The 25469-nt window shown below is 50.0% G+C and overlaps 15 protein-coding genes across 15 annotated transcripts; 6 read left to right on the top strand and 9 right to left on the bottom strand.

Annotated features, from left to right (window-relative positions):
• Positions 1-152: 152 nt before the first annotated feature.
• Positions 153-1256, bottom strand: TrAtP1_007427 (uncharacterized protein; the record flags this gene model as incomplete). Its single annotated transcript, XM_014093047.2, has 1 exon — positions 153-1256. One exon carries the CDS (start codon positions 1254-1256, stop codon positions 153-155), a length of 1104 nt encoding a protein of 367 aa, XP_013948522.2.
• Positions 1257-1997: 741 nt separating this feature from the next.
• TrAtP1_007428 (uncharacterized protein) lies at positions 1998-2912 on the bottom strand (the record flags this gene model as incomplete). Its single annotated transcript, XM_014093048.2, has 1 exon — positions 1998-2912. The coding sequence occupies one exon, from the start codon at positions 2910-2912 to the stop codon at positions 1998-2000; it is 915 nt and encodes a 304-aa protein (XP_013948523.2).
• Positions 2913-4437: 1525 nt separating this feature from the next.
• On the top strand, positions 4438-6128 carry TrAtP1_007429 (uncharacterized protein). Its single transcript, XM_014093049.2, has 3 exons — positions 4438-4874; positions 4928-5348; positions 5424-6128. Exons 1-3 carry the CDS (start codon positions 4854-4856, stop codon positions 6005-6007), a joined length of 1026 nt encoding a protein of 341 aa, XP_013948524.1. The 5' UTR covers positions 4438-4853; the 3' UTR covers positions 6008-6128.
• Positions 6129-6249: 121 nt separating this feature from the next.
• Positions 6250-7371, bottom strand: TrAtP1_007430 (uncharacterized protein). The gene has a single exon (XM_014093050.2). It carries the CDS (start codon positions 7331-7333, stop codon positions 6422-6424), a length of 912 nt encoding a protein of 303 aa, XP_013948525.2. The 5' UTR covers positions 7334-7371; the 3' UTR covers positions 6250-6421.
• A 1144-nt stretch (positions 7372-8515) lies between these two features.
• TrAtP1_007431 (uncharacterized protein) lies at positions 8516-9256 on the top strand (the record flags this gene model as incomplete). The annotated part of the gene is made up of 1 exon (XM_014093051.2): positions 8516-9256. The coding sequence occupies one exon, from the start codon at positions 8516-8518 to the stop codon at positions 9254-9256; it is 741 nt and encodes a 246-aa protein (XP_013948526.2).
• Positions 9257-10486: 1230 nt separating this feature from the next.
• TrAtP1_007432 (uncharacterized protein) lies at positions 10487-11020 on the top strand (the record flags this gene model as incomplete). Its single annotated transcript, XM_066113522.1, has 1 exon — positions 10487-11020. The coding sequence occupies one exon, from the start codon at positions 10487-10489 to the stop codon at positions 11018-11020; it is 534 nt and encodes a 177-aa protein (XP_065969608.1).
• Positions 11021-11273: 253 nt separating this feature from the next.
• On the top strand, positions 11274-11729 carry TrAtP1_007433 (uncharacterized protein; the record flags this gene model as incomplete). Its single annotated transcript, XM_014093052.2, has 1 exon — positions 11274-11729. One exon carries the CDS (start codon positions 11274-11276, stop codon positions 11727-11729), a length of 456 nt encoding a protein of 151 aa, XP_013948527.1.
• Positions 11730-12126: 397 nt separating this feature from the next.
• Positions 12127-14343, bottom strand: TrAtP1_007434 (uncharacterized protein; the record flags this gene model as incomplete). The annotated part of the gene is made up of 4 exons (XM_066113523.1): positions 12127-13265; positions 13321-13913; positions 13970-14058; positions 14122-14343. The coding sequence occupies 4 exons, from the start codon at positions 14341-14343 to the stop codon at positions 12127-12129; spliced, it is 2043 nt and encodes a 680-aa protein (XP_065969609.1).
• A 343-nt stretch (positions 14344-14686) lies between these two features.
• Positions 14687-15751, bottom strand: TrAtP1_007435 (uncharacterized protein). The gene is made up of 6 exons (XM_014093055.2): positions 15650-15751; positions 15498-15541; positions 15313-15366; positions 14977-15070; positions 14865-14921; positions 14687-14804 (listed from the first exon to the last, which is right to left on the bottom strand). The coding sequence occupies exons 1-6, from the start codon at positions 15659-15661 to the stop codon at positions 14796-14798; spliced, it is 270 nt and encodes an 89-aa protein (XP_013948530.1). The 5' UTR covers positions 15662-15751; the 3' UTR covers positions 14687-14795.
• Positions 15752-15919: 168 nt separating this feature from the next.
• Positions 15920-17148, top strand: TrAtP1_007436 (uncharacterized protein). The gene is made up of 2 exons (XM_014093056.2): positions 15920-16115; positions 16173-17148. The coding sequence occupies exons 1-2, from the start codon at positions 15968-15970 to the stop codon at positions 17018-17020; spliced, it is 996 nt and encodes a 331-aa protein (XP_013948531.1). The 5' UTR covers positions 15920-15967; the 3' UTR covers positions 17021-17148.
• A 288-nt stretch (positions 17149-17436) lies between these two features.
• On the bottom strand, positions 17437-19425 carry TrAtP1_007437 (uncharacterized protein; the record flags this gene model as incomplete). Its single annotated transcript, XM_014092855.1, has 2 exons — positions 17437-17504; positions 17565-19425. 2 exons carry the CDS (start codon positions 19423-19425, stop codon positions 17437-17439), a joined length of 1929 nt encoding a protein of 642 aa, XP_013948330.1.
• Positions 19426-19546: 121 nt separating this feature from the next.
• TrAtP1_007438 (uncharacterized protein) lies at positions 19547-19927 on the bottom strand (the record flags this gene model as incomplete). Its single annotated transcript, XM_066113524.1, has 1 exon — positions 19547-19927. One exon carries the CDS (start codon positions 19925-19927, stop codon positions 19547-19549), a length of 381 nt encoding a protein of 126 aa, XP_065969610.1.
• A 774-nt stretch (positions 19928-20701) lies between these two features.
• TrAtP1_007439 (uncharacterized protein) lies at positions 20702-22307 on the top strand. The gene has a single exon (XM_066113525.1). It carries the CDS (start codon positions 20768-20770, stop codon positions 22091-22093), a length of 1326 nt encoding a protein of 441 aa, XP_065969611.1. The 5' UTR covers positions 20702-20767; the 3' UTR covers positions 22094-22307.
• Positions 22308-22678: 371 nt separating this feature from the next.
• Positions 22679-23158, bottom strand: TrAtP1_007440 (uncharacterized protein; the record flags this gene model as incomplete). Its single annotated transcript, XM_066113526.1, has 1 exon — positions 22679-23158. The coding sequence occupies one exon, from the start codon at positions 23156-23158 to the stop codon at positions 22679-22681; it is 480 nt and encodes a 159-aa protein (XP_065969612.1).
• Positions 23159-23183: 25 nt separating this feature from the next.
• TrAtP1_007441 (uncharacterized protein) lies at positions 23184-25115 on the bottom strand (the record flags this gene model as incomplete). Its single annotated transcript, XM_014093058.2, has 5 exons — positions 23184-24332; positions 24393-24742; positions 24820-24907; positions 24981-25018; positions 25082-25115. 5 exons carry the CDS (start codon positions 25113-25115, stop codon positions 23184-23186), a joined length of 1659 nt encoding a protein of 552 aa, XP_013948533.2.
• Positions 25116-25469: the final 354 nt, after the last annotated feature.

The raw sequence follows: 25469 nt of genomic DNA on the forward strand, positions 1-25469 counted from the left end.
AAGACCCAAGTCTTGTAGCATGAACATGCTCATAATATTGAGCATGTAAAATCATCTAGTAACTGGAGTCAAGCGTCACTCTAGGGATGATTGGCAACATGTAAGTCGCACACAATCCAGCAGCGCGCCCAATCTGCAAGCATCTTCTACATCTATGCCTTTGAAGCGTTTGCCCTCGCCAAAATCTCATTCAGAATTGCCTCTCCAAACCCATTCGTCGTCCCTTTACCGCCAACGTCCGGCGTAAGCACATTTACTTCGGCGCGAGCCATGACAGTCTCAATCGCCCGAAGTAGCTCATCTGCAGCCTCTTTATGCCCAAAGTGCTGCAACAGCATCTGGCCGGCCCAAATCATGCCCACCGGATTTGCGACGCCCTTTCCAGCAATGTCCGGAGCGCTGCCGTGGACGGGCTCAAAGAGACTCGGGAATTTGCCATCGGGGTTGATGTTTGCCGATGGGGCAATTCCGATGGTGCCTGTGCAAGCTGGGCCCAGATCAGATAGAATGTCGCCGAATAGATTGCTGCCGACTACCACGTCGAATATGTTGGGCCGTTGCACAAAATGAGCCGTCAAGATGTCGATGTGATACTTGTCGACGCTGACATCTGGGTACTTGGTGGCCATATCCTGTACCCTAGAGTCCCAGTAAGGCATGGTAATGCTGATTCCATTGCTCTTTGTCGCGCTGGTCAGCTTCTTGCGCGGCCGACTTTGTGCAAGATCAAAGGCATATCGAAGCACGCGATCAACCCCCGTTCGCGTCATCACCGTCTCTTGAATGACAACCTCGCGGTCCGTTCCCTCAAACATCTTTCCTCCAATGCTGCTGTACTCTCCTTCGGTGTTCTCCCGCACAATCCAAAAGTCAATGTCGCCCGGCTTGCGGTTGGCTAAAGGGCATGGCACTCCCGGCATCAAGCGGCATGGCCGAAGGTTGATGTACTGATCAAATTCGCGACGGAACTTGATCAGGCTCCCCCACAGTGAGACGTCGTCTGGCACGATATCGGGCATGCCCACGGCGCCAAAGTAGATGGCGTCGAACTGAAGCAGCTTTTCCTTCCAGTCGGCAGGCATCATGTCGCCATGCTTCTGGTAGTAATCACAGCTCGCAAAGTCGAACCACTCAAATTGCATCGGAATATTGTAAATTTTGGAGAGAGATTCCAAGCATGCCACGCCTGCTGGCATCACTTCCTTGCCGATGCCATCGCCTGGGATGACTGCGATCTTGAGAGGCTTGGGCGCCATGTTTGTTTTGCTGCAGTAGTGAGAGATGCTTCAAAGAATAGGTCGAACAGTTCGAAACACGTATATGATGGAATGATGAAAGCGAGATAATTAAGGTGCGTAGCAAATGATCAACAGAGGCACTTGTACGCTTGTTCTTTGTGCCGCATGTTTCGCATACAAAAGCAGCCGGCGATTGGCGGGGTATAAGACATCACTGTGTACTCCGAAGCGTCCAAGCACCGCAAAGAGCGCATATAAAGAGGCCAGCCGCGAGTGTTGATTGTATAGTTTGTCTATTTAAAGTAGAGGCTGAATTTTCTGCCATATTTATCAGTACTGCTCTCTACACACAATTGCGCGGCAATGAATAGCTCAAACTCCAAATGACGTAGCTAGAAAGCTCACCCAAGTCAATCTTCCTATTTGAGTAATTCGCCAAGTCGGGCATCTACCTGCCAAGACGTCAAAAAATGGAACATTGTAGCATCAAATTGTACAATAATAAAAATGGCCCACGGGGTTTAAACCACCATATACATTATAATGACTTGTTCTCCGTACTTAGATTGCGTCCTACGTAGAGCTAGTATTGTGCCTCATACTCCATGTCCCTGTGCATCCCTAGACTCATTGGGACATTCGGAACTGCGCTTAATTACGTAGATGTACTCGTTGCAACATCATATAATCGGAATTGTAACGAAGACTAAATACAATTTTCGGTGAAAGTTTCTCTATAAACATACAGTGGCAGATGATTCATTGTAAAAACTCCAAAATGTTAGATACGACCTCATCTGGCACATTCTCCGGAAGATAATGTCCAGAATCAACATCATGTCCATCAACCTCAGCATCGCTTACAGCCTTCCACTCCTGGATCGCATGAAAATGCTTTCCAATCACTCCATGCCTAGCCCATAAAACCCTCAACGGGTTTTTGATCAACCTCCCCAGCTTGATATCCTCTCGTGCCTCGTCCAGGTCCAAGTTAGCGCTCGCTCGATAGTCTTGACACATTGAATGTATCGTCTCTGGATCTCCGAGATGAGAAACGTAGTGACCTAGACTCTCTTTATCAAATATTGCAAGTCCACTCGCTTGCCGTCCTCCCATGAACAATTCCGCGAACTGCCGAGAACTTGCGGATATGAGTGTCTCAGGCAGTGGCGATGGTTGAATCAAAAAATACCAGTGCCAGTACATCTTTGCAAAGTTCGGATTTTTCACCGTATACATTGCAAGAGTAGGACATATATCGAGGAATATAGCCTTCCGCACACGATCCGGGTAATCAACACACAGCTTATGCGCCACTCTTGCGCCGCGATCATGAGCGCAGATGAAGAATGGACCAGTGATGTCAAGCTCATCCATCACTTTTATACAGTCCCGAGCCATGAAACTCTTTGCATACTGCGATACATCTTCCGGTTTAGACGAATTTCCATATCCCCGCAAGTCGATAATGACAATGTTGTATTTGTCTCTTAATTGCATTGCAACTTGGTGCCATATATGGTGGCTTTGGGGAAAGCCGTGAAGGAGTAGTAACGGTGGGCGCTTCGCTGACGAGGCATCGCCGCTTCTAACGCCGAAGATTGAGACAGGCGGCTCAGCCTGCGTTGTTATGGCGAATGTGTCGAATCCGTCAAACATGGCGGCCAAGTGCATGGATGTTCAATGAAAAAAAAAAAAAATCCAAAAAAAAAAAAAAAATCATTTGCGCAAACAATGAACATTTACGTCAGTCTTGAAGCTTAAATGTGGCCATCTAAGCTCGCCGATAGTTTGGCTTACATAGCTCATATGTAAAACGTTTTGGCGATACTGCCGTCTAGCATCGGTAGAATTATTAAGCGTTGCAAGAAACCGCACTCTACGTCGGCTGAATGTACTCTTAAAAGCGCTTGTGTCGCGAACATTAACGTCGAATTTATTTTCTTCTTCATTCATCTCATTCTAAAGATTAAATACTATCGTACTCACATGCGGCTGAATTTAAGACCACCTTGCTGTTGGCAGTCTGGCTAAGAAGCATAACAGCTTTAATACACTTCATCGCACAAATTCACGAATGCGGCCTATCTGAACCTCTATTAGTTAAGATATAATTAAGTATTGCTCAATGCAATACTTGAAAGATACGGAATTCTTCATCCATCTTTGCTTCAATTTGATAAGAAGTTGATCCTCGTGGCCCCTAAGGTTGCAATGCGTTCATCGTCTTCTCAACATTGCCATCATAGGGAAGCTTATCATAATTGAAAGCGTTTAGCTGAGCATTTCGAGGCATCAGCTCCAAAGAAATCGCTCTTTATTTGCCCGATCGTTCGTCTCTTCCTGACTCGTCGTATGAAAGTGTTTTCGGGCCATATGGTAGCTTCACCCTTGTCATTAAGTTAACATCGGGTTTTAGTTATAAAAAGCAAAAAGAAAAAGCTGTTCATCTTCGAGCTTGAACTCGAAGTCACGGTCCACTAAATCCCGTCTTATACAGCCCGAAATTGTAAAGGCCACATCCATAATCAGGGACAATCACGAAAGAGGCAAAAGGTGCTCCGAATTCGCATGCGATGTAGCAATCTTTGTATTTGGTCGGATGTTAAAGAGGATGGTTAGGCGCCCTGTACTGCACAATGACGTCTTTCTACTCTTTTATGTCGCCGGCAGCAAAGATTACAAGCAGCTATTCAAGAAACAGACAGTATTGGTCTGAGACAAATCGATAAGCAAAAAAATTAGCAAAAGCGTTGCTGATATTGTAAGAGGCCCAAAGAGCCTCTATCTGAACTTGTACTATGTCAACTCCGGTTGCCACCAGCTCTGTCGGCTTTTGTGCGCAGTGGAGACTGGTGCGAATTCACAATCGGACGGTCAAACGATCTATATCGATTCATCTCTTCAAGAACATTAATAAGCTAATGTCTTGCAATATCATCTGCAGAAATATTATTAATTGGATAAACAAAGGCTGGAGACATCGAAATAGTCAATACTAATCATTCTCTCAGACCGAGGCACTCTCCACAAAACTAGCCAAGTGTTGGTGGACTTTTCGGCTTTTTGCGGGAAAATGATCTTTCCCGCCAATTAACGTGCGCCATTATAGCACCATCTGCAGACCTTTATGCGCATTCGGAAAGCAGCTGGATCTTTCGTTGGGTCACCCACTAATAATTCCATAGGCGGCCGAAATGCAATCTGGGCTTGCACATAGCGATATCATGGCGTGCGTGAATGGTTGATTCATTCTAATTTGTATTACAAATCTTTATTTATTGACTCCAAGACACAACATTGGATGAACTACAACTGAAGGATTGAAACATAGGATGGATTCGACCGAACACCGCCGTGTCCGAGGCTCCGAGTGTTGTGGCGTTTCTTTAGCCTCAACTGGCTTTGAAATAAATCCTTCAACTATATTTATATATACAGAGTTTCACTAATATCAAGACCAGTTCCAGCTCCTATAGCAAAACTCATAACTAATTTTCTTTGACTTGTGTCTCATAAATAATTATATTTATCAACATCCTTTCTTCAACACTCACCTTTTGCCATTCATATTATACCCAAGTTAATAAAGTAATTCAGTTCACAACAATCACCATGGCGGGCGAACTCGTATTAGTCAGTATTAAGCATTCTGTTCATGATAAAGCTTCATCACTAACCATTTACAGCTTACCGGCGGCACTGGCATGATTGGCTTCCGAGTTTTGACTCTCCTCCTCGAAGCAGGCTACAAAGTCCGGGCTGCAGTGCGAAACCAAGCCGGCTTTGACAGAGTATCAAAACTCAAGCCTGTTGCACCATACTCTTCAGAGCTGACCAGCGTAATTGTGCCGGATATCACCGTTGTAGGAGCATATGACGAAGCTGTCAAGGGCGTCGAATACATTGTGCACGTTGCTTCTCCATTAGCAAGCAACACTCCTCCCGGGGCTGACTATGAGAGCTACCTGATCCAACCAGCTATTCAAGGTACTGTGGGCATCCTGGAGTCCGCAGCCAAGACCACCGGTATTAAGAGAGTTGTCATTACTGGGTCTATCCTTTCTATCGTCACTCCACAAGTCCTTGGCTCAGGTCAATACATCAATGGTGAGCCATCTAGCCGAATTTTCTAATCCTATGCGCCTAAAATGCCTTGTTAGCTCCTTTTACTAATTCGAGCAGAGGAAACACGTACCCCAACAGTTCACGGTCCATTTGAAAACCTCTTTAACGCCTACGGTGCATCCAAATCCGCAGCATTCAACAAAGCAAAAGAGTTTATCGCTGAGAGAAAGCCATCTTTTGACCTCATTCACATCTTCCCTCTCTTCGTCCTCGGACGCGACGAGACTGTCACGACCGCCGAACAGATTGTCAAGGGCACCAACAACATGCTAATGGGCCCGCTGCTCGGCACACCGCGACCAACCCCCATTGCAGGTGCTCCCGTCCACGTCGATGACGTTGCTAAACTTCACGTCTTGTCCCTGGATCCTAAAGTGGAGGGCAACCAGGACTTTTTGGCCGGATCACATCATCTCGAGCACTTTGACTGGCGAAAATCCGCCGACATTATCAAGAAGCATTTTCCACAGGCAGCTGCCGAAGGTATATTCAGCTTTGAGACTGTTGAGAAGCTGGTGACGCTCAAAACGCAGGTGGATGGTACCAAGGCGGAGAAGGTTTTTGGATTCAAGGCAAAGGGATTCGAGGAACAAGTGGTGTCGGTTGTGGGCCATTACTTGGAGCTGCTCGGTAAGAACTAAACGGCGGGCACTACAGATTACGGGAAGGCATATCGGTCAGATGTTTGTTACTGAAGAAAAATAGTATATACTATTATTTATGTAAGCTTGGTAGATGAGCAACGCTGCCAACGTGAATACCATTGGTATACATTTGAAGAATCGAGATGAGAAATACAAAGGAGCCAGTCAGATGGTTGTGAAGCGTTGCGTAGGTCATAATTTTGTGAACTAAGCTGCAACGTAATTTTATATTCTTGTTTGCACATTGATATATTCAAGTAAGTCGTGAAAAAGCTTCCAATTCAATACAATAACGAAAACAAACGTCCAATCCAATCCTCCAAGTATCCTGTTCATATGCCACTCCATCTTACTGAGGAGATAAATCCTTTCAAGTTCAAACATCTCTGACCCAAGCTCTACAATCTTACATCATACGCCTTTACCTAATTCTAGCCACCTTACCATTTTATCCACGGCTTCTCTGGCTTCTGGTATAAACTGTATCAATGGCCACACATGCATCAAGCCCTCTCCCTCCACATACTCAATCTCTCGTCCCTGCTCTACAACCTTGGCCACAAACTTCCTGATATCCGGTGTCAACATTTCTGTTGATCCAGCAAATATCAATGTTGGCGGAAGCTTGCTAACATCGCCGTACAACGGGCTCACTCGCGAGTCATCGGGCGATACGTCTGGGCAAAGATATCGTACCGCCTCTTCAAAGCCGGGGATATCCAGCCACGGATCCGTCTTGGCGGCTTCCCGCGTCTCAGGATTTAGAAAAGTAAACTCCACGCAAGGAGACATGAAAGCGAGCCGCGACGCCGTTGGACGGCCTGCCTTCAGAGCGTCTTGTGTAAGAGAAAGGCCCAAGCTCGCGCCGGTAGAATCGCCCACCACAAAAAAGGGCGTCTTTTCCTGTGACGGCAGAGCAAAGTCTTCGTACACCGGCCTCACGGCATCAAAAATCTCCATCAGGGTGTGCTCCGGCGCCAGCGGGAACATCGCCATCGTCACCACGGCCTGGAGTCGCTCTGCAAGCATTCCCACCAGCTGCCAGTGCACCGCGTCTAGTTCGAATAACAAGCAGCCGCCGTGAAGATACAAGATGCGAGCCTGGTTCGGCATTTCAGATTTCGGTGCTACATCGTAGAGGGTACAACCGCCGAGATGGCGCTCCTCGATGATGAACTGCGCTTCTAGATGCGCTGGCGGGCGCGTGCTCTTGGTCTGGCGATCATTTTCGATGCGCTGGCGGAGGGCCTTGGTGGATTGGAGCGAGGCTTTGAATCGCCACCAGACCATCCACGAGCCGAGATATGCTTGCCAGCTGCCCATGATTAAGTTTGCGTGAAATTGCTGCGATGTAAGATGCGCGTTTGGGGAATGAGTGAATAAGCGGGAGAGCATGTGATTATGGCTCTTTCTAGACACTGTCATCGCCACATATATCCAACTGCAGCTCGCACATGTAGGCGAACAATCATTATACTTTGTACTTACTTGGAGACCTTTGATGACTTTTCAAACATATCATTTTATTTTACATGGCATTTTATTACTACCCAAGTATCTGGTACTATTTTGCAGATACTAGTAGTATATCGCGGTTATAGATGAAGCTGCAGGATTAAGTGATTGCAGCTAAAGTGGAGCGCCTAGAGGATTGTGGAGAGCTTGACATCAACGACATGCGCATATTATAAGCGTACTCAAACAGCTGGAAAAAAATCAAGCTGATAAATGCCATGTATGCCTTCATGACCAGCGTTACTACTAGGCATATGAGATATACAGAGCATATATCTTTTTCGCAAGACTGGCCAGTGGATTGCCCAACTAAAGTGCTCCTAGTCCGATAAAACTCGGAACTTTGTGATGAGATGGCCATCACCATTCACTGACTTCACAGCATTTTTAACTCTTCCCAGAGCATCAAGCATTCCATGGAAGCGTTATGCAGTTACCCAGTCCACAGCATTTTTAACCCCTCCTGTGACTCACTCTACCATTGTTTTCTCTTCTCTCGGAATAAACTTTGATAGAAATGTTTATTGACGAATATTCACGTTACTCTGGCAGTAAAGCGAAAGCCGAGGCGATTAGCGCCATCGGATTTATAGGCTCTCGCCTTGATCCTCTACGCCCGATGCGCCAGTCCCGGAAATGCACCGGGGCCGCGAGCTCTCGATTTTACAGCTTTCGATTTTACAGCTCTCGAATTTACAGCTCGGGAGTTTCTTCGACGGCCTCAAATCCGGTGCGGCTGCAATCATGTTGTTTTCGCTGGTCCGGGATGGCGTCATAAACGCTCGATTTGAAAACTGGCCACAAATGTAGAGCAAATTCCATTATAGGTATTTGTATATATATGGACAGTCTCTTCCGGGATTTTGCAAGTGTCTCATCAATAACAGCAAATCATCAACAATAGCAATATACACTCCAACAAAAATTCTTAATCCCATCTTCCATCGACCATCACTGGAGTATCTAAACATAAAAAAAAAGACACAGATAATGTCTCTCCAAGACAAAGTCATCCTCATCACCGGCGCCTCCAGCGGCATCGGCAAGGCCTGCGCCCAGCGCCTCTACCAAGAAGGCGCCCGCATCGTCGTCAACTACCGAAACGATGCCTCAGCCGCCAACGCCCTCGTCGACTCCTTTGGCGCAGACCGTGCAATTGCCGTGCAGGCTGATGCCTCCAACATCAACGACATTGAACGCCTCGTCCAGGCAACCGTCGACAAGTTCGGCCGCATCGACACCATCGTGGCAAATGCGGGCCTGATGCTGATGCGAGACGTCGAAGACACCACCGAGGACGACTTTGCCAAGAGTTTCGATCTCAACGTCAAGGGCCCGTACTTTTTGGCTCAAAAGGCTGTTCCTCACATGCCACCCGGCTCGCACGTCATCTTCATCTCTACGGGCGTCTGCCATCATTCATCCGTCTCGCCCAAGTATCTCCTCTACGCGGCTACAAAGGGAGCTATCGAGCAGATGACTCGGGTCATGGCCAAGGGACTGGCTGCAAAGGGCATCATCGTCAACGCTGTGGCTCCCGGCCCAACTGCCACGGAGCTGTTCTACAAGGGCAAGCCTGAGGGCCTGGTCAACACGATCAAGGCGTGGAGCCCCTTTAACAGGCTTGGCGAACCGGAGGATATCGCCAACACGGTCAAGTTCCTGGCTAGCGGAGACAGTTCATGGGTTGTGGGCCAGACGGTGCTGGTGAATGGGGGTATCATGGTGTAGTTGAGGAATTGTGATTTTAAATTTGGCGGCATGATTTGGCGTACAAAAAATATCCAGTTATTCGATAGAAATAGACTATTCGTTGATTTAAACCATAAGTCTTTGATTTCGTGTTGGTAGTTCGATCTGCAAGTCCTACCTCACAATCGTATTAAGCCTCGGACATGTCCATCTTTCCAACGCTTATTCCCATTTAGCAATGCAGATTCGAACGCGCTGATGCAGGTAATACGGGGTAGTTATGCTCAGATACGGCGAAGGATCCCTGCACTTGCAAACTGCCGTAGGCGTGTTTGATAGTGCTTGCAGAGGGCAAAAGCAAAGCGTTTTGCTGCGGCTTGTGATTCTTAGAGACGTATGGACTGCCGAGCACATCTCTTGCTGCTTCTGGTTTAGCCTGTTTCTCACCCAGCAAACGCGCATGAATAGGGCATCCTTGAATCATTCGGCAGTCAAGTCCAATATTCACTGTGTTGGCATTTAGCATTCAATAGACAGTATCCCAGACTTCAGCTGAATCCCCCATGTCCCCGAGCACAGTTGTGTGATGTTCTCACTCTTCCTTTAAGCCGCGAGTCCCTGCCGCATCCATCCTGCTCCTTTTTTTCCCGAGGAAAAGCAGAGCACATGACTCCCGTCCCAACCCATTTCGCTTCCCGCATGCACTCAGTGATCCCTCGTTAGTAACCATTACAGCAAGTACAATAGCATCGAGTACAAAAAACAGCTCAAAACCAAAAGGAGCCCCATCAGGCACTGCACAACGTGATCACTTGATTATCGGCGTCGACGCTCTGGGCACCCTGGAATGCAACCCCCCGAGATTCGACTCCAGAGCTGCCGCACAATGAATGCGGAGAATCGAATGAATCTGCATCAATAGCCTCATGGATGCGACCAACGGCGTCTTGCGCGTGCATGAAGAAATGCAGGTCAGATCTGCCGGCCGAAAGCTCACGCCATGTTGTGTCAAGGGCAGGCCAAAGTTTTACGCCGGGCGACGCCCCGTTTATGAGCCGGGCCAGTCATTTTAGGACTCCCTCCTTGATCGTGTTCGCGATCCATCCACGCATCCCACGCATCCAAACGGCATCAAGATATAAAGCCCGTGTGTCTGCATTTATAGAAAAGTCCACCTGCCAAGTCCGCAGATATCAAGTCCCAGATCGATCAATGAATGCCACCTTCATCTTCTCTTGCACGTGCACAGTGTGACTTGCAGGCTGGGGCATGATCCCCAGATTTCTTCTAGCAGCCCCTACTAGGCTATTAGCGGCTCCAGGCGCCTTCTCCAGGCTCCTCCAGGCTCCTCCAGGCCCTCCAGCCTATCACGGCCCCGCCATTAGCCACTGGCCGCCGCCTGCTGCCCTGGTCGCCAGAGCCCGAGTTTTGCCGACCTCGACGTCAGAATCTCGGTCTCAGAAACATCGGACCACCAGCGACCATCTTGCCAGCTCCATCTCCGGACGACCGGCCCTTACCCTCCAGCTCTGCCTTGCGTCTTCGATAATCTCGCCGAGGCCTCTCCTGAACGTTGCTCGTCCTATTCAACTCTCCCGACGCTGTGCGACCCGCCATTTCTCTTCCGTCTCATCTCTCCCTTGGCAGCCTCTGACGGTGACGCCTCTCATCTCCTCGGCTTTTTCCTCTCAACACGAGACGGCCTATCCGCCACAGACACGACTCTTTGCGCCGTCTCTGCATCACCGCTGGGCCTCACCGCGTCGCAGCCCAACCGCGACGACCTTTTGTCTTGATCGATAGGCTCTGGGCATCTGCAGCGGCAGCCACTCTGCATTAAAATCTGCAGCCCGGGAACGTCCACAAGCGGCATACCGTGCCATCTCAACCCTACCTACGGGCACACAAAGACACAAGCGCGCACGCACAAGCACGCGCGAAATCAGAATAAAAAAACTTTGATACTACCTATAATCAGCTCGCATCAGTCATCGGTATCTATTCAACTACGTCAAATTATACATCGCCACGCAGGGAGAAGAGGAACACAAAAACGATGCCGTCACAGCGTCCATTCTTCCTCTCTTCCTTCTTCAATTCCTTCCGACAACAAGCGCCCGCCCTCTCTCAACAGGCCACCAAACACACATCGCAGGCCGCTTCTGCATCTGCTGCTGCTGCTGCTGCTGCCGCCGCCTCCACATCAGCCGCCGCAGCATCTTCCACCACATCCTCGGCCGCCCGCGCAATCTCCACAAACGCCGCCACAACATCGTCCACCAACGTCGCCATCCACACGCCGCGCGGCTCTCCTGGCGGGCCCATTCCTATTCCCAACTCTCGCAGAAGGGGCAGCGACAGCAGTAGTGAAGGCTTTCGCGATGCGCTCGGCGCGGATAAGTGGTATATCGGCGGCAGGACGGCGGCGGGAGAGGAGAAGTTCTTCAAGATGGGCGTCATTCGAAGGGTGAGGAGTAATGATGGCCTGAGTCTTGATCGCCTAAGTTTATAGGCTGGTGACGACATCATCATGAAAACACTTTCAGAATGACTGCATCATCTTTTCTTCTTCTTTTACTCACTCTTTCTTACTTCACCATCAGCATGGGGAAAAAAAGTATATAAATGACTAGAGCGAGTTTTTGGACATGGGCAACATGAGGATGTAAATCATCAAAACAATGCCTACAGGAAAGGCCTTGACTTGGGAACCTTGGGCTTTGGATATTGGGAACATGGGCGCGGCGTTGTTTTGCACTTGGGCTCGGAATATTGTTTATCTGCAAACCTTTTTTACAACTGAAACTTTTACAACTGAAGCTTTTACCATCATACTCTATCTGGCATAAGAAATGGGGCTTTATTACAGCCTCTGAGCAAATACAATTCTTTGTCTATAACTTTTTGGTCTACCACATAAAGCGCTGTAATCTGCCTCCGTCAAGAATACTTCCATCTTCGGCCTTCCAAACATATGGCTTGGATAAGAATATGTATCCCGTGATGGCATTAATCAAAATGAACCAGATTGTTTCCAGAATCAGCCGGACGTCGTAACCACGACAAAATTTGATGAGTTTCCCCCAGGGGGATGTTGAACTGGCGCCGTCAAACAGACTATTCTCTTCTTCCTGATGGTCGTGCAGTCTCCAGGCAGGCACCAAAAGTCTCCATATGACCCACGGAATGATGAAGTAGCGAGGTTCGACCAATGGCGCCGTAATGAGCGAAAGGCTGGTGGCGAGCAGGAAAATGAGCCCGGTGGATGTTGGGGCGGGCTCTGTTGAGAATAAGAGAGGATCCTGCTCGGTGTTTTTCTTTGTCTCTTCTTGAGGATTTTTGGAAGTAGGTGCGCCAACATCTGCTACGACAAAGGGGTCGCAGGTAAATGGCGACGGGCGAGATGAGTAGTAATATGCCGAACAGGCGTCCTTGTGAGCTCCCGAGATCCAATTCGTACAGCCGGACAGAGTGCCCCAGACGAGCCAGCGACTGAGCGTATACGGTAGGATGAGGAAATAGCGAATCCAAGGCGCACGGCGAATGGTGTATCGGAAGACGTAGAACATGTAGTGGCGATTGTCGGCGAGAGTAAACGGGTGGATGATGGTGTTGAAGCGAACAACGAGGCCAGACAAGACAAACGTAGCGGCCAAGTAGAGTGGCCAGAGAAGTCGATTGTTGAAGATGAAGGTGAAGAGTTTCAGTGGGAGTGACAGCGCCGGCTGGGATGCTGTTTTGCTCTTTCTGGGTACGGCCTTGTCTTTACGTGAAATGAAGACGCTCCGTATAGCATCGATTGCGAGGAATGCATACGGGACGAATAGCGGGAGTGAGAAGAAGCCGAAAAAAGCCCAGATGTAGAGCATTTGGGGGGCATGTATGGTAGCAACGTGGTTGGACTTGTCGCCAAGGACCACGCCGCCGTTCCATGCTACGAATCCTGCAAAGGCGGCGAGGACGGTGACATAGGGCCATATCTGCCTGATGAGCCGTAAGGGGTTGCAGAGTGCTGCGACTATGAGACTGACGGCGGTGAATAGCATATCTGGAGTTTCTTGATTAGCATTTGACTCTGAGCTGGACTAGGTATCATTTTTTACCTTCGGGGTATGCCATGTTCAATGGTAGATCATGTACATGCCCAAGAGACCATCTCTTGAAGAAAAACAACAACTGCTCCGACAGCGACGTCATGTATGGCTGGACAACCGCCTTTGGTCGCAAGCTCTTGACAGCATGAACAGCCTCTAAACCCCCCATGAAGACAACAACCCAAAACACGTTCGTCTGTCTCATGGTTAGGCTACATAGCCCTAGGACTATAGTTGTGACATCGCTCAAGAAGGAACTCTGATCACGACCAATGCGATGGAGATGGTTCAAGAAGGATACGAGGACAACAGCCGTAGATACAACGTCTGTGTAGTAAAGGCCTGAAAAGAAAAATAGTAGAGGGAACAGAGCAATGTTCAAAGCTGTGTGAGTCGCATACTGAGATGCGGAGCTGATGCTGGTGGATGAATGCGCTTGGTGAAGACGAGCTTCGATTGCTTTTCGACAGAGCAGGGCTATGTAGCTCAGCACGATGATGCCGACTGCGTTGGTTGCCCGAAGAGTCTTGGCATCACAAGCATAAGAAGCAATCAGACCGCTGCTTTTGGCTGCTTGAGGGATCAAGATTGATATCCAGTATCTGGCCGCATCGTTAGTCAGTCTCCCTTGTATATTGATATCGGCAGCCTAACTTACAATCCCGGGGGCGTAGTAATCTTGTCATCCCACTCCAAGAATCTGCCCTCGCAATACCTCTGCGCCTGAGGAATATGGAATACTTCATCCTGTTTTCACCAATCCGATTAGCATACTGTGCACTTTACAGATTCTCCCCTAATTATACTCACCAGATAGGGCTCGGGAACAGTTTCAGACACCACACCTAGCCAGAGAAACGCTGCCGCCGCGAGGAAAACGGTAAATCCAAGACCCAAATTCCCGGCACTGTTTCCACTGGTTCTGAAAAGGAACACATGGAGGACGAAGGCGATTGGGACAGCGCCGGCAGCCCAGGATGCGAATTTGAAGGTTCCAAGGGCGTCAGGGGCGCCGCTTATTGGCGATGCCATGTTGGGGAAAGGAGACTTTGCTCAATTTTCAAAGTAATTCAGAAAAGAGAAAAGGTGAATATTTTTAAAAAAACAATTATAATGAGCGTTCCATTTCGAAAAATTTGCATGGGCTGAGGCGCGTCACGGCGTTGAATTGGCAGCAGGTCGGAATGAGATGAGCTGGCAAGATGAATGAGACGCAGACAGTGAGAACCGTATAGAAGCACTGTGCTGTCTGTCAAGAGTGGCCTACTTTTAGACAAGATTAAGTCGCCTATTCACATACAAACATATGTGGTTTTAAGAAAAAGATGTTACAGTCTATTTATGAACAAATCACTTTCTCTAGATGATAATTACTGTGGTTTAGAATATGTCTATTGTGTATCTCTTATACAAAGGCAAGCTACCGCAATCGCTGCGCAAAGCCTTACAGTTTTCACCAAACACCAATCCATTAATAAATACATTTAGAAAGGCTATCAAAACAGTAGTTAGCAATCCAACCTCCTGACAAAATCAAGCAGGACAGAACTTACGTTGTCAGCAGGGTGAATCTCCTTCTTCTCCCAGGTGCTGCCGATAATAGGGATTTTCTTAAGCCTCCCCGTTAGTATATATTCTCTAGCATTTTAGCAGCAAACAACTTACTGAGAGGACGTCGGCACGGAAACGAGGAAGGCTGGAGGCGAAGAGGACCAGAGCCATACCGAGGCCGGCACCGATAGTGGCAGATCGGAAGCCGCTGTTGACGAGTTAGCAAGCCCACGGCCATATATATCTATGCCAAAAGTCGAATTTGCAGGGCAAGTTTTGAAGAGACGGCTCTCAGATTCTGGGACAATCGCATAATGTAGCCAAGATATCCATGACAACTCCCTGTATCAATCACCCCACTATGCAGACCCCCAGACTTCTTCCCGCTACTCCTCTTCAAATCCTCTTCCAACCGTGGAATTGAAACAAACAAAAAGTCCGTTGACTTACTATCGGGTAGCGGACTGGACGCTGATGCCCTTGAAGTTGGGCTGGAAAGCGTATCTTTGCGAAAATGTTAGCCCGCTTGAACCATCCAAGCTGCACGAGAAACCCCTGGAAAGCCTCTCCAACACAGGGCGGATCCCAAAAATCGCAGAATATTCCTTCTTCAGGATCGTATAGTTCGAACGTACTTGGGGCCGAAAGCGCTCTTGAATTCCGCAGCGCGGAAGGGAGTCTATTCGCAGCAAAAAAAGTTAGCTTTCATCGCTTCGATTGTCCGAAAAAGGCCATTCTGCCGGCCGTACGAGGGGTAACAGTTTGGGAAAAACAAGTCGGGACGCACTTGAGAGACCATCTTGACTGTAGGTAGCGAGTAAAGCCGCAAAATTCGTTCAATTGCTCGTCAATTCCGTCGTGGGGGGAATGCGCCGTCACTCAAAAATGCGCGAGTTTGGAGATGGTATGCCGGCGATTCTCGGGCGAGATTTTGGCCTGAGGCCCTGACTAAGCCAATCTTGAATTGCGGCGCCCAATCATACGAGCCCATCTGTTTGGCCCCACACAAGCTGTGATCCAATACCTTTTCAGGCAATGAAACCAGCCTCGTTTCTTTCTCTCAAGATGTCCCGTTTCGCGCTTCAAGTGCCGAGCCATCAACGAAATGGACACGTACATCGACACCCGCTTTGAGCGCCTGGAAAAGGCTCTTGCTAATCTAATCGACTCGGTCACCAAGTACCACCCCTCTACTGTTCAAGCCGAGGAGCTCAAGACTGCCGACGATGAGCTCTGCAAAGGACTGGAAGAAGGTATGCTGAAGCAGTCTCGCATTTCACCCATGATTAACCACTCTGACCATCTCCCAGTGCAAACGCATCAAAACAACCACCTCAAAATCCAACAACTTCGCCAGCTCTCCACGTCCCTAGACACCCAAATCCGCGAAACCCTCACCAGCCTCGCGACAACCCGCAAAGACATCGTCACCACCCAAGTCACCGTCTATCCCTCCGAGCCAAACTACCCCATCGTCTACGAAGAGCTCCTCAGCTATGCCCGCCGCATCAGCAAGACGTCCATGCCGCCCTCTGCAATCTTAAACGCCCTAGCCTCGACGACGCAAGAGAGCCAAACGCCCTTGCCCGACTCTCAGACTCAAGCAGGCATGACGCCCTCTGCTCAGACCCCGAATCCCACGCAAAGCCCCGCTCCTGTCAATGGCGTGTTACCGTCTGGCCTGCCCGACCAAAGCCAAACCTCTCAGCTAACCAGCCTGCCGGAGAACATGAGCCAGTTCCTCAACCCGCTCTCGGGACAGCTCTTCTTCCCCTGGCCCTTGGAAGACAAGATCCGCTCCGGGGCCCTGGCATCCAACCAAATCCTCCTAGAACAAGGCATCGATCCCAAAGGCTACGACCCCGTCGCAGAAGAGGAGCGCAAACGCAAAGAAGAAGAAGAGCGCAAGGAGAAGGAAGAAAAAGAAAAGCTAGAGCGTGCCGAGCGCGAGCGCGAGAGGCGAGAAGAGCTGGAACGCCTCCGCAAGGAAGATTTGCTGCGGAGAGAAAAAGAACAAGCTGCTTTTCGAAGAGCGAGTACCGCTGCTGGTATCTCTGGAGATGCGGCTGTCAACGCACCTCCGAGCGCGAGGCCCGAGAAGAAGCAGTTTCAATTTACGAATTTGGATGATTTGGATGACGATGACGACGAGGATTAATTGCCTTGTTTGATCAACTCATGCAACGCACGTTGATAGCTATGCTTAGAATTGGATAATAGAGCATCAATATGATGGAAATTATCAATACAACAAACAGTACCAAAATCACATTATTTAATTTAAAAGTCAATATTCTTCGATTAGAAACATGTCTATCCCGCAAAATGTTCTTTTCCCGCCCAATCCCTCTCACTTTTCTCCATAGTTGCACCAAAAAAAGAAAAAAAGAAGACAATGTCGCCTTGAATGTGCAAAATAGAAAGATCGCTGATTTTCCTTCCTTTGTCCGTTTTCAATCAACGAGAAATCGTTGTGCACACCATGTTCATACATGTACTTTACAAGTTGCTGAAGAATCTTTTCAAAGCACCCTTCTTGAACCCTCGCCGCCACCGCGTATAGCTCTATATCGTTTAATCAATCTTGATTGAAGAGTAAATCTTTCTTACAAACCACCAAGAAGAGAAGTAGCCAATGGTGCCTAATAGCTTGTTAGTCTTTGGTCATTTTTGATACAAGGGGACATGGCCTTGCAACATACCAGCAAGAATAAAGAACAGGAAGGAAATCAAAGCACTGTAACCAATGTACAGGACTACTCCCGCAAAACCACCAAGCTTCACCTTGGTAATCAGATACAAGAGGCAGTTGAGGAAGACGTAACCTCCGCTCATTCCAGCAGCCAGGAAAGATCTCCATTGCCAGTTGTAGTTCTCGGCACACAGGAGGAAATATGTCATGAGAATGGTGACGGCGCCGCAGACTGCAATCATGAGGCCGTAGCAGAGGAAGAGGAAGCCGAACATGTAGTAGATACGGCTGAACCAGATTGAGCTCATGATGAAGTACAGCTCAACGAAGATGGCACCAAATGGCAGCAGACCAACAATGAGCATGCTAGGAATGGGCTTGAGGTATGTCGTAACAGGAGGAATTTGGCGGGGAATTTGATTGGTGCGGACGGGAGCCTCGATCTGAACGGCCTTGAAACCGAGCCAAGAGCCCGTAAAGGAGAGAGGGATTGAGATGACGAACCAGATACCGACAATGACGAGCATAGTTGTGAAAGGAACGGCGCCAGAGGACTGCTTGGCCCAGAGGAAAAGGTTCAAGAGGAAGAAGGCGGTAAATACGATACCGGGGACAAGCAGAGGGGTAAGAGCAATGTTAACCTTCCACTGCTCGCCACCCATGGATTTGTAAGTTCTGGCAGAGACGTAGCCTCCAACAATTCCGAGAATGGTATAAAGAATGATGGAGATGCTGCCCAAGGACCCTCGGTTAGAGGGCGAGAGGAAACCAAGCAGGGCAAACAGAATGGTGAATCCAGTCATGACAAACAGCTGGGCTCCGTTACCCAAAAGTACAGAGAGCAGCAGCGGACGCGAGGGAGATCGGAACACGTCGCCATGGACCAGCTTCCATCCCGAGTCCTCCTGAACTCCATCTTCAAGCACCGAAGTGCCGCTCAGGTCGTCCAGATTGATCTGGTCCAGGCGATTGTATCGCGCAATATCCTTCTTCAACGTTCGGACCAAAATAGACATGACGGTAAGCACAAGGATGACGACGATGATGGCCGTGTCGACGAGCCAGAACCAGTGGATCTTGGGGTCGAAGACGTGCAGGTACTTGTCCCATCGGGTGGCCCAGGCAGTGGGCGACTTGACCCAGTACACGCTGTAGCTAAACTTGACATCCTGCGGCCCGCCGCCGTGAGCGAAGATGAGCGACTGGTGGTTGTCGCCGCAATCGGCATCTCCCTCGTACTTTTTGGAGCTGGGCTGGACAACAACGCCGACAACTCGAAGCTGGTTCGGGTTCTTATTGACCTCGTGGTACTCGACCCAGATCTCGTAGTGGTTGTTGAAAATGATGTTGCTCGCCTCGTCGTCCTGTCCCAGCAGGAATCCAGGGCTGTAAAAGGTCGTGCCCGTGAGCTGGTCCTGGATCTGCTGGCCGGCAGGAAGTCCATCCACAAGCCAGTTCAAGCTGTAACCCTGCTCAATCCTCGTCGTGACAAATTCAACCGACTTCTCCTGGTACTTGACCGCGCACAGCGACTTGCACGTCTCGTTCTGGCCCATCTTGAGGTCGAAGGGCGAAGTCATGATCCTGTCGCCAAACAGGATGCTCCCCAGGCTCTCCGACACATATTTCGGGCCGCCCTCTGGCTTGCAGAACTGGAAGGCGGGATGGTAGTAGTCGTAGGACACGACCGAGTGCAGTCGGGCATCTTGCGGCGCGGCCACGGGGCGGATGCTGTTGACGTAGAGAGGGACATCGTCGCCGGGCTTGTACGAGGTCGGGGCGACGCCGGGCAGGTAAAAGGCCGATGCCAGCTGCGGCGCCGCAAGGAGGGTCGCCAGGAGCGCTGCTGGCGCATTATGTGGGAGCTGCATCGTCGAGTTGTGGTTGTATCATGCCACGCAGAGGTTGAAGAGGCTGAGGTGTTCGTAACGAGGTGGTCGTAATGGCGGCCGGCCCTGGGATCCGCCGAAGCTCAGGCCAGGTCGGAAGGGGTTATGATGGACGCAGCCAGGCGTCGCTCGCAGTGGTCCGCGCTGCTCGCTGCGCAATGGGAGCAGCTTCTGTAGAGGGCGCTGGAATTGGCGATTCGGCAGTGTCGCAGGCGGGAAATTGCAGACGTCGAGGCCAGTTTCGAGGCGCAGCTTCAGGAGCCTGGATGGACTCGCGTCCCACGCAGCGCAGTCGCCAGCTGTACAGTACAGGATCAAAGACTGGCTTAGTCAGCCGTTTGCGGATGAGTGACGATTCGTGCTTGAGCCCACTTGCCGCCTTGGGCAGTAGCCAGGATAATGGCCGTGGTCTAGATATGGCACTTACAGCGGCGCTGCATATACGAGATGTGTGGTTCGTATAAGTGCGAGCTGCGGCGGGCATGAGAGATTAATTCCTCGAATTGCCTGCCAAGATGCGAGACGGCACTAGCCTCGTGCGATTGACGAGGTGGAACGGTGCAGAGGGTTGAAACAGGTCTTATATCAGCTGTTGGACATTGGCTCTGTTATGCACCTGTGGCGACATTTCGCTGGTGGGCATTACCGGTGTGCCGTCAATAGGCACTCCATCATGGTATTGAATTCAACCTTGATCAACTAGTAACTCTCATTCATTCAAATGCCATCCCATCTATAGGAATCAGTCATATACAGGAGGCAGTGTCCGCAATCGACATCTTTCAGGTCACCCAGACACATGCCACAGCATATCCTCAGCAGATGCCTAGCCCCACGTGATCGCGTGTTTCGATCGCGAATCTGAGCCGCGGGCTGGGCTTCTTAATCACGGTCACCCCGCCATTGCATGCATTCGCCTCCACGCGCAGATGCAACGGCAGCATCATGCCCCAGTTTCTGCGGCAACCATGAGCGACGATGAGTTTGGCTACGATTTCGAAACAGACGACGAGGAGCTCTTGATCCAACTTGCTTCCAATGCGCAGTCGACAGACGCTGTGGCGCTCATCGCAGCTGCAAGCACCGCAGAGAAGACCGTAGCAGGCCTCAAGGCATCGCAAGAGGTAAAGGCGTTCCACGAGCGTGTATATCCTCACGATGCACTGGCGCTTGGTCCTGGTAACAAGGGAAAAGCGCCAGAGGTGTTTGCCAGGGGCGCAGAGCAGAAACGGGCTTTCTCATCTGCCTCATCAGCTCACGACCCTGTCGCATATCCCGACTGTGAGCAGGAACTCAATCTCACCTTTCTATATCGAGTGATGAAATGCTGATTCTTGCTGTAGTAACTAGCGCTCTACAAGCGATTGGGTCCGTCCAGTTACCGCCACCTACAGAGCTCAGCGACGATGGCGAGGCCGAATCCGAAGCTGATCTCTCACCTCTGCAAAGATTTCGGGCGTTCCCCAAGAGACCTCTGACTGTAACCGACCTGACTGCCGGAGCATGGTGCGAGCTTCAGTACTGGTACACGCTCACGCAACTGCCTGGCGGGCGCAGAACCCGGACACCGGCCATGAAGCAGGGATCCAAGGTGCACAAGAAGCTTGAAGATGAGGTCCACACAACTGTCAAGATTGAGATTGTGCAGAAGGAAGACGGGTTTGCGCTGAGGCTGTGGAACTTGGTTCAGGGGCTGAGAACGCTGCGGGATACGGGCTTGACGAGAGAGCTGGAAGTTTGGGGCTTCGTCGACGGCAATCTGGTCAGCGGCGTCATTGACGATATAAGCTACGACAACCCGAATCCGGATTTTGAGAATGAACTGTCCAACCAAGAATTGCAGCCCGGCGAGGGCCAGTCGATGATTTCTGACTATTTCCCACCTCCCAGTTCTACTAACAAATCCAAGGGCAGCCATCGCAAGATCTTTCTAGCGGATGTCAAAACACGGGGTACTTTGTCGCCTATATCGCCAGCAATAATACGCCCCGCAAAGATCCAACTGTTGTTATACCATCGCTTCTTGTCCGTCATGGCTGCCGGTCAATTAGACTTTTTCAAAATATTCAGGCGATATGGGCTGGATGCCGACGTGCGCTTCTCCGACACATTCATGTCTCAAATCGGAGAACTTCATGACGAAATCTTTTTCGATTCACCAACGAGTTCAGCAGAGGAATTCAGGGAGATGCCAACAACAGCGTCACAAGGAGGCGAAATCCAAGACGATAGTCGCACTGCTCTTGAATCGGATTCAGCTCCTGGCACACCCGACCTTCTCAAATACGGAACCCTCCGCGAGCTTCTCCCCCTCGTGAAGCATGAAATCAGCCTCACTTTCCCTCGCGGCGCAGAATCCCTAGGCCACATCCTCTGCGTAAAATACGTCTACCGCGAAGACGGCCGTGAGCTCAACGCGCACGACTTCCCTGTTTCCCCACAGACGCTGGATGCGTATCTCGCCGGCGACATGAGCTGGTGGCGTGGTGACAGAAAGCCCAAGGGAGTGGCTATTGAGGAGGCGTTTAAATGCTCGACGTGTGAATTCGCGGCGGGCTGTTCTTGGAGGATGGGTATGGACCAGGAGCGGGTTAAGAGGACGCAGGAGAGGGTGAATAAGGCCAAGAAGGCTGTTGAGACGCGGTTTTGAAATTTTGGCAACGGAGTTGATTTGATGGGCAAATTTGCTTCTTGTTATGTATGATTCATGGTGAAATAGCGGAGCATGTCATGGAGTGGCTTTTTCTTGTTCTATATATCCCTGTTAACTTACACGATTTGACCTTGTTCTCATTGCACACATCATATACGGCCATGTCATTTGAAGTGCTACACCCACTTTTTTTTTTTTTTTTTTTTTTTTTCAAAAGAAAGAAAATTCTATTACTTGGACATCATCATAAATATTAAGACGTCTTCGGCACATAAAAACATTCAACCCATTCCTCCACCCGCAAATGACACAACTTTGTCGCTCAATTCTCCACGCCACGCTTTTAGAGAGAACAATAAGAAACATTTTACCCAAAAATAAAGGAGTGCTGAAAAAGAATTAACATTCCTCGCAAAAAAGTTAAGAAAAAAAAAGTAGTGTAGAAAAAAAAGAGAAAGAGAAAATTGATATCCTTCTACTTCCAACAAACATATAAAAAGTTCAAGCATGCCGCTTCTTGCTCTTGTCTCCGCTACTTGACGCTGTAGAACTAGACGAAAAAGACCTCTCCCGAGAAGAACCCTACTTCTTCAGGCCCAGGAAATTCCTCCTCTTCTTCTCCTTGTGCAGTTTGCCATCGTCATGTGAGCTGCTTGACGTCGTGGGCCTGTGGTTAGGCGGGTTACTAATGCTCATGTTCGCCATGGCCTGCGTTGGAACAGTGCCGCTGGGAACTGGTCTGCTGGGAAGACCACCCGGACGAGCCATCGGTTGGCTTGGAAGACCACCTGGTCGAGGTCCTCCGGCAGGCACTGGCTGCCTCGGCGGTGGCGGCTGAGCCTGAGGTGGTGGCGCCGGGCGCTCGAAGAGATGAGCGGGTGCGTGCTTCTTGCGTTCCGCAGGAAGATCCAGCTGCCTTTTATCGCGACTCAAGTCTCCAATTTGACGAAGGAAGAGCTGGGGCGTAAGCATGTGAGAAGTTGCCAAGATGACATCTCGACTGCGCTCGTTGCCAATTTCATAGCATACTCTACTCTCGCTGTACGTTGCACCACCGGCCATGAAAACGATCAGCCTCTGGCGGTTTTCAGGGGGGGCGGCGTCCCGCTGCTGCCCAGTTCGGCCGTCCAGCAGCACGAAGTGACCCGGCTTGAGCTGCAACAAGGTCCTCGTTGGGATCGAGCGGTGGTTTGACATAGGGAAAGCTAGTCTGATCCAGAGATCCCTTGGTCAATCCGTCCAAGACTTGTTTTAGAACAGGCTCATAGCGCGATAGAGTATACTCGTCTTCGTTCTGCGCATTCTTCAGGTCAACCGGAAATAGGGGAACGGTTGGTTGCTGAGGGTCTTTGAGCCCTTGTTTCATGGTTCTTCCGCCAATGTGCTCAAAATTGACGACGGTTTCTACATCTTGAGGTGGTAGACCCGAGTGTGCCAGCAGCTTTTTGACGTCGTCCAAAATCATACCACCGCGGTATAGCGCGTACATGGCAATGAGTCGTAGTCGGTCTCCAGTAGATACCGCATCATCGTCCAACAGCCGCACCACGGAATCGAGGGTGTTCTTTGGCTTCTTATAATCCTCGTCCAATCCAGTGGCCAAGGTCTGCTCCACGATAGCAGTGTCAGAAAGTTTGTGGTGTTGGAATATGTTCATACACTCTTGTGCCATGGTAAGATGCAGCGAGTAAGCCTGCTTCATCTCCTGAAATTGGGGCAATCCTGCCATCATATCTCGAATGGCACTCAGGCTTGTCGGATCCGCGCTTTCTTTCGTAAAATGAGGATTTTGATCCAAAAACTTTTGGAAATCACCCATGAGCTTGTCAATGGTGTCTTTCATGTGTCGATGGCGGTTTTCAACCCAGATTTTGTCCTTCTCGGCCAACTCCATGTCCTTCTCCTCGGCTTCTTGGGTCCCTTCGTTGATAGTTGTGTGAAAAGTTACCTTGTCGCCATCTTTGATAGGGAGCAGATCGTGTGCCATGGCTTGGTAGGTGAACTCGTGTACTAGAGGTGCCATGAGATCCATCGATCGGTCCGTAATGAGCAGCGTTGACTGAGGTCTGGTTGACGGAGGCGGGAAATTGGAGTCCCATTGAGCATACCCGTCCAGTTCTTCTTGTACGAATCTCGCCAGGTGTGTGCATAGTACGGAAGCCTCGTGGATGGCATTTTTCGGTCGGTAATACCTTACCTTTGGATACTCCCCCAGCGTAATGCAAATTCCTGCAATCTGGCGCAATAATTCAGCATCTCCAGTCTATTTAGCGTAAATGCATTCGATCCGGCTTACCCTTTGCGCAAGAAGCTGCATGTGTTTGGGCACTAGAGCATTACATGACGGGTGGTATAGCATCGGGAAACTCCACGGGTCGCGGAACGTCACAAGGTGGGTTTCTCGTGGGTAAAAGTCGATGAAGAGCGTTCGAGAGCTTACACGCAGCTGGCGGATATTGGGGTAATCATCGAGGCGTCTTCGCAGCCCTGGCTCCAGCAGATTCGTCCAGACTAAGTATCCCCTTCGGTAGCGCCGGCGCTCGAAGTCAGCCAGGAGGCAGTCGACAATGTGCGGCTCGGGACTGAGGAGATAGATGGCATCCATTTCGGGATTGGGTTCTCGACGGTCTTCGATTCGCTCGATAGCTGCAAAGTAGCCAAGTTAGCCGAAAAGCTTCGTGGTGATGTGGTGGTGTCCCTGGCAGACGAAGACGAGGACTGACTCGCAATATTGCTGTTGAGGATGTCATCTGCCTTGACAGCATTGTCTACAATCTTTTTGGAGTTTTCGTCCACGATCAAGCACTTCCACTGTCGTTTGCAGCGATCTGCGTCAGTATCTCGGTCCATCGTAGGGGATAAACAGGGGCGGGCGGTCTCGTACGTCGTTCTGGGTGATGTTCTTGATTTCCTGTAGAATGACTATAGCTAGAGTCAGTAATTCCGTTCATAACAACTCTCGAGCTCAAAAAATGGAGTCCATACCATTGTGCTGCTCTTCAATGACGGACAACCCCATCTTGGCGGTGGTGGACGGAGCTGTCCCGTCAGGCGGTGATGGTGGAAGAGGCCGGCGGCGATGGCCTGAGAGGGTGCAGGCTACAAGCAGAGGACGTTATTCGGATAACGAGTTCGACTTTGACTATACGCAGTTCCCAGCAGCACGCGAGCCGGCGTCCAAAACAGCTGCTGCAAGCTCAAGCGGTCCCGAGGCTAAGGAGGTCAAGTTTGTTTTGTGAAGCATCACCAACAAGCTTGCGGTTTTGGCGGGGTTGGGAAATGCAGAGGCTGAAACTCCGGGCGACCCAGGCTGCTTCAGGCTCGTCTTTAGCGCCTGGCCCCTAACTTTAGCGCTAGCGGGGCCGATGAGGTC

This window comes from Trichoderma atroviride, chromosome 4 (assembly GCF_020647795.1).
Source record: "Trichoderma atroviride chromosome 4, complete sequence".
NCBI classification, from domain to species: Eukaryota; Fungi; Ascomycota; class Sordariomycetes; order Hypocreales; family Hypocreaceae; genus Trichoderma; species Trichoderma atroviride.

Bases quoted from the DNA above. Each gene is read 5' to 3' on its own strand.
- TrAtP1_007435 (XM_014093055.2), bottom strand. The intron at 15,367-15,497 runs GTACGTTCGAAC...ATTTTCGCAAAG, and splicing joins AAGAGCGCTTTCGGCCCCAA to ATACGCTTTCCAGCCCAACT. The intron at 15,071-15,312 runs GTAAGTCAACGG...ACTCGTCAACAG, and splicing joins GTCCAGTCCGCTACCCGATA to CGGCTTCCGATCTGCCACTA.
- TrAtP1_007430 (XM_014093050.2), bottom strand. From the start codon at position 7,333: ATGGGCAGCTGGCAAGCATATCTCGGCTCGTGGATGGTCTGGTGGCGA.
- TrAtP1_007436 (XM_014093056.2), top strand. From the start codon at position 15,968: ATGGACACGTACATCGACACCCGCTTTGAGCGCCTGGAAAAGGCTCTT. The intron at 16,116-16,172 runs GTATGCTGAAGC...ACCATCTCCCAG, and splicing joins CTGCAAAGGACTGGAAGAAG to TGCAAACGCATCAAAACAAC.
- TrAtP1_007439 (XM_066113525.1), top strand. From the start codon at position 20,768: ATGCTGATTCTTGCTGTAGTAACTAGCGCTCTACAAGCGATTGGGTCC.
- TrAtP1_007429 (XM_014093049.2), top strand. From the start codon at position 4,854: ATGGCGGGCGAACTCGTATTA. The intron at 4,875-4,927 runs GTCAGTATTAAG...AACCATTTACAG, and splicing joins TGGCGGGCGAACTCGTATTA to CTTACCGGCGGCACTGGCAT. The intron at 5,349-5,423 runs GTGAGCCATCTA...TAATTCGAGCAG, and splicing joins CTCAGGTCAATACATCAATG to AGGAAACACGTACCCCAACA.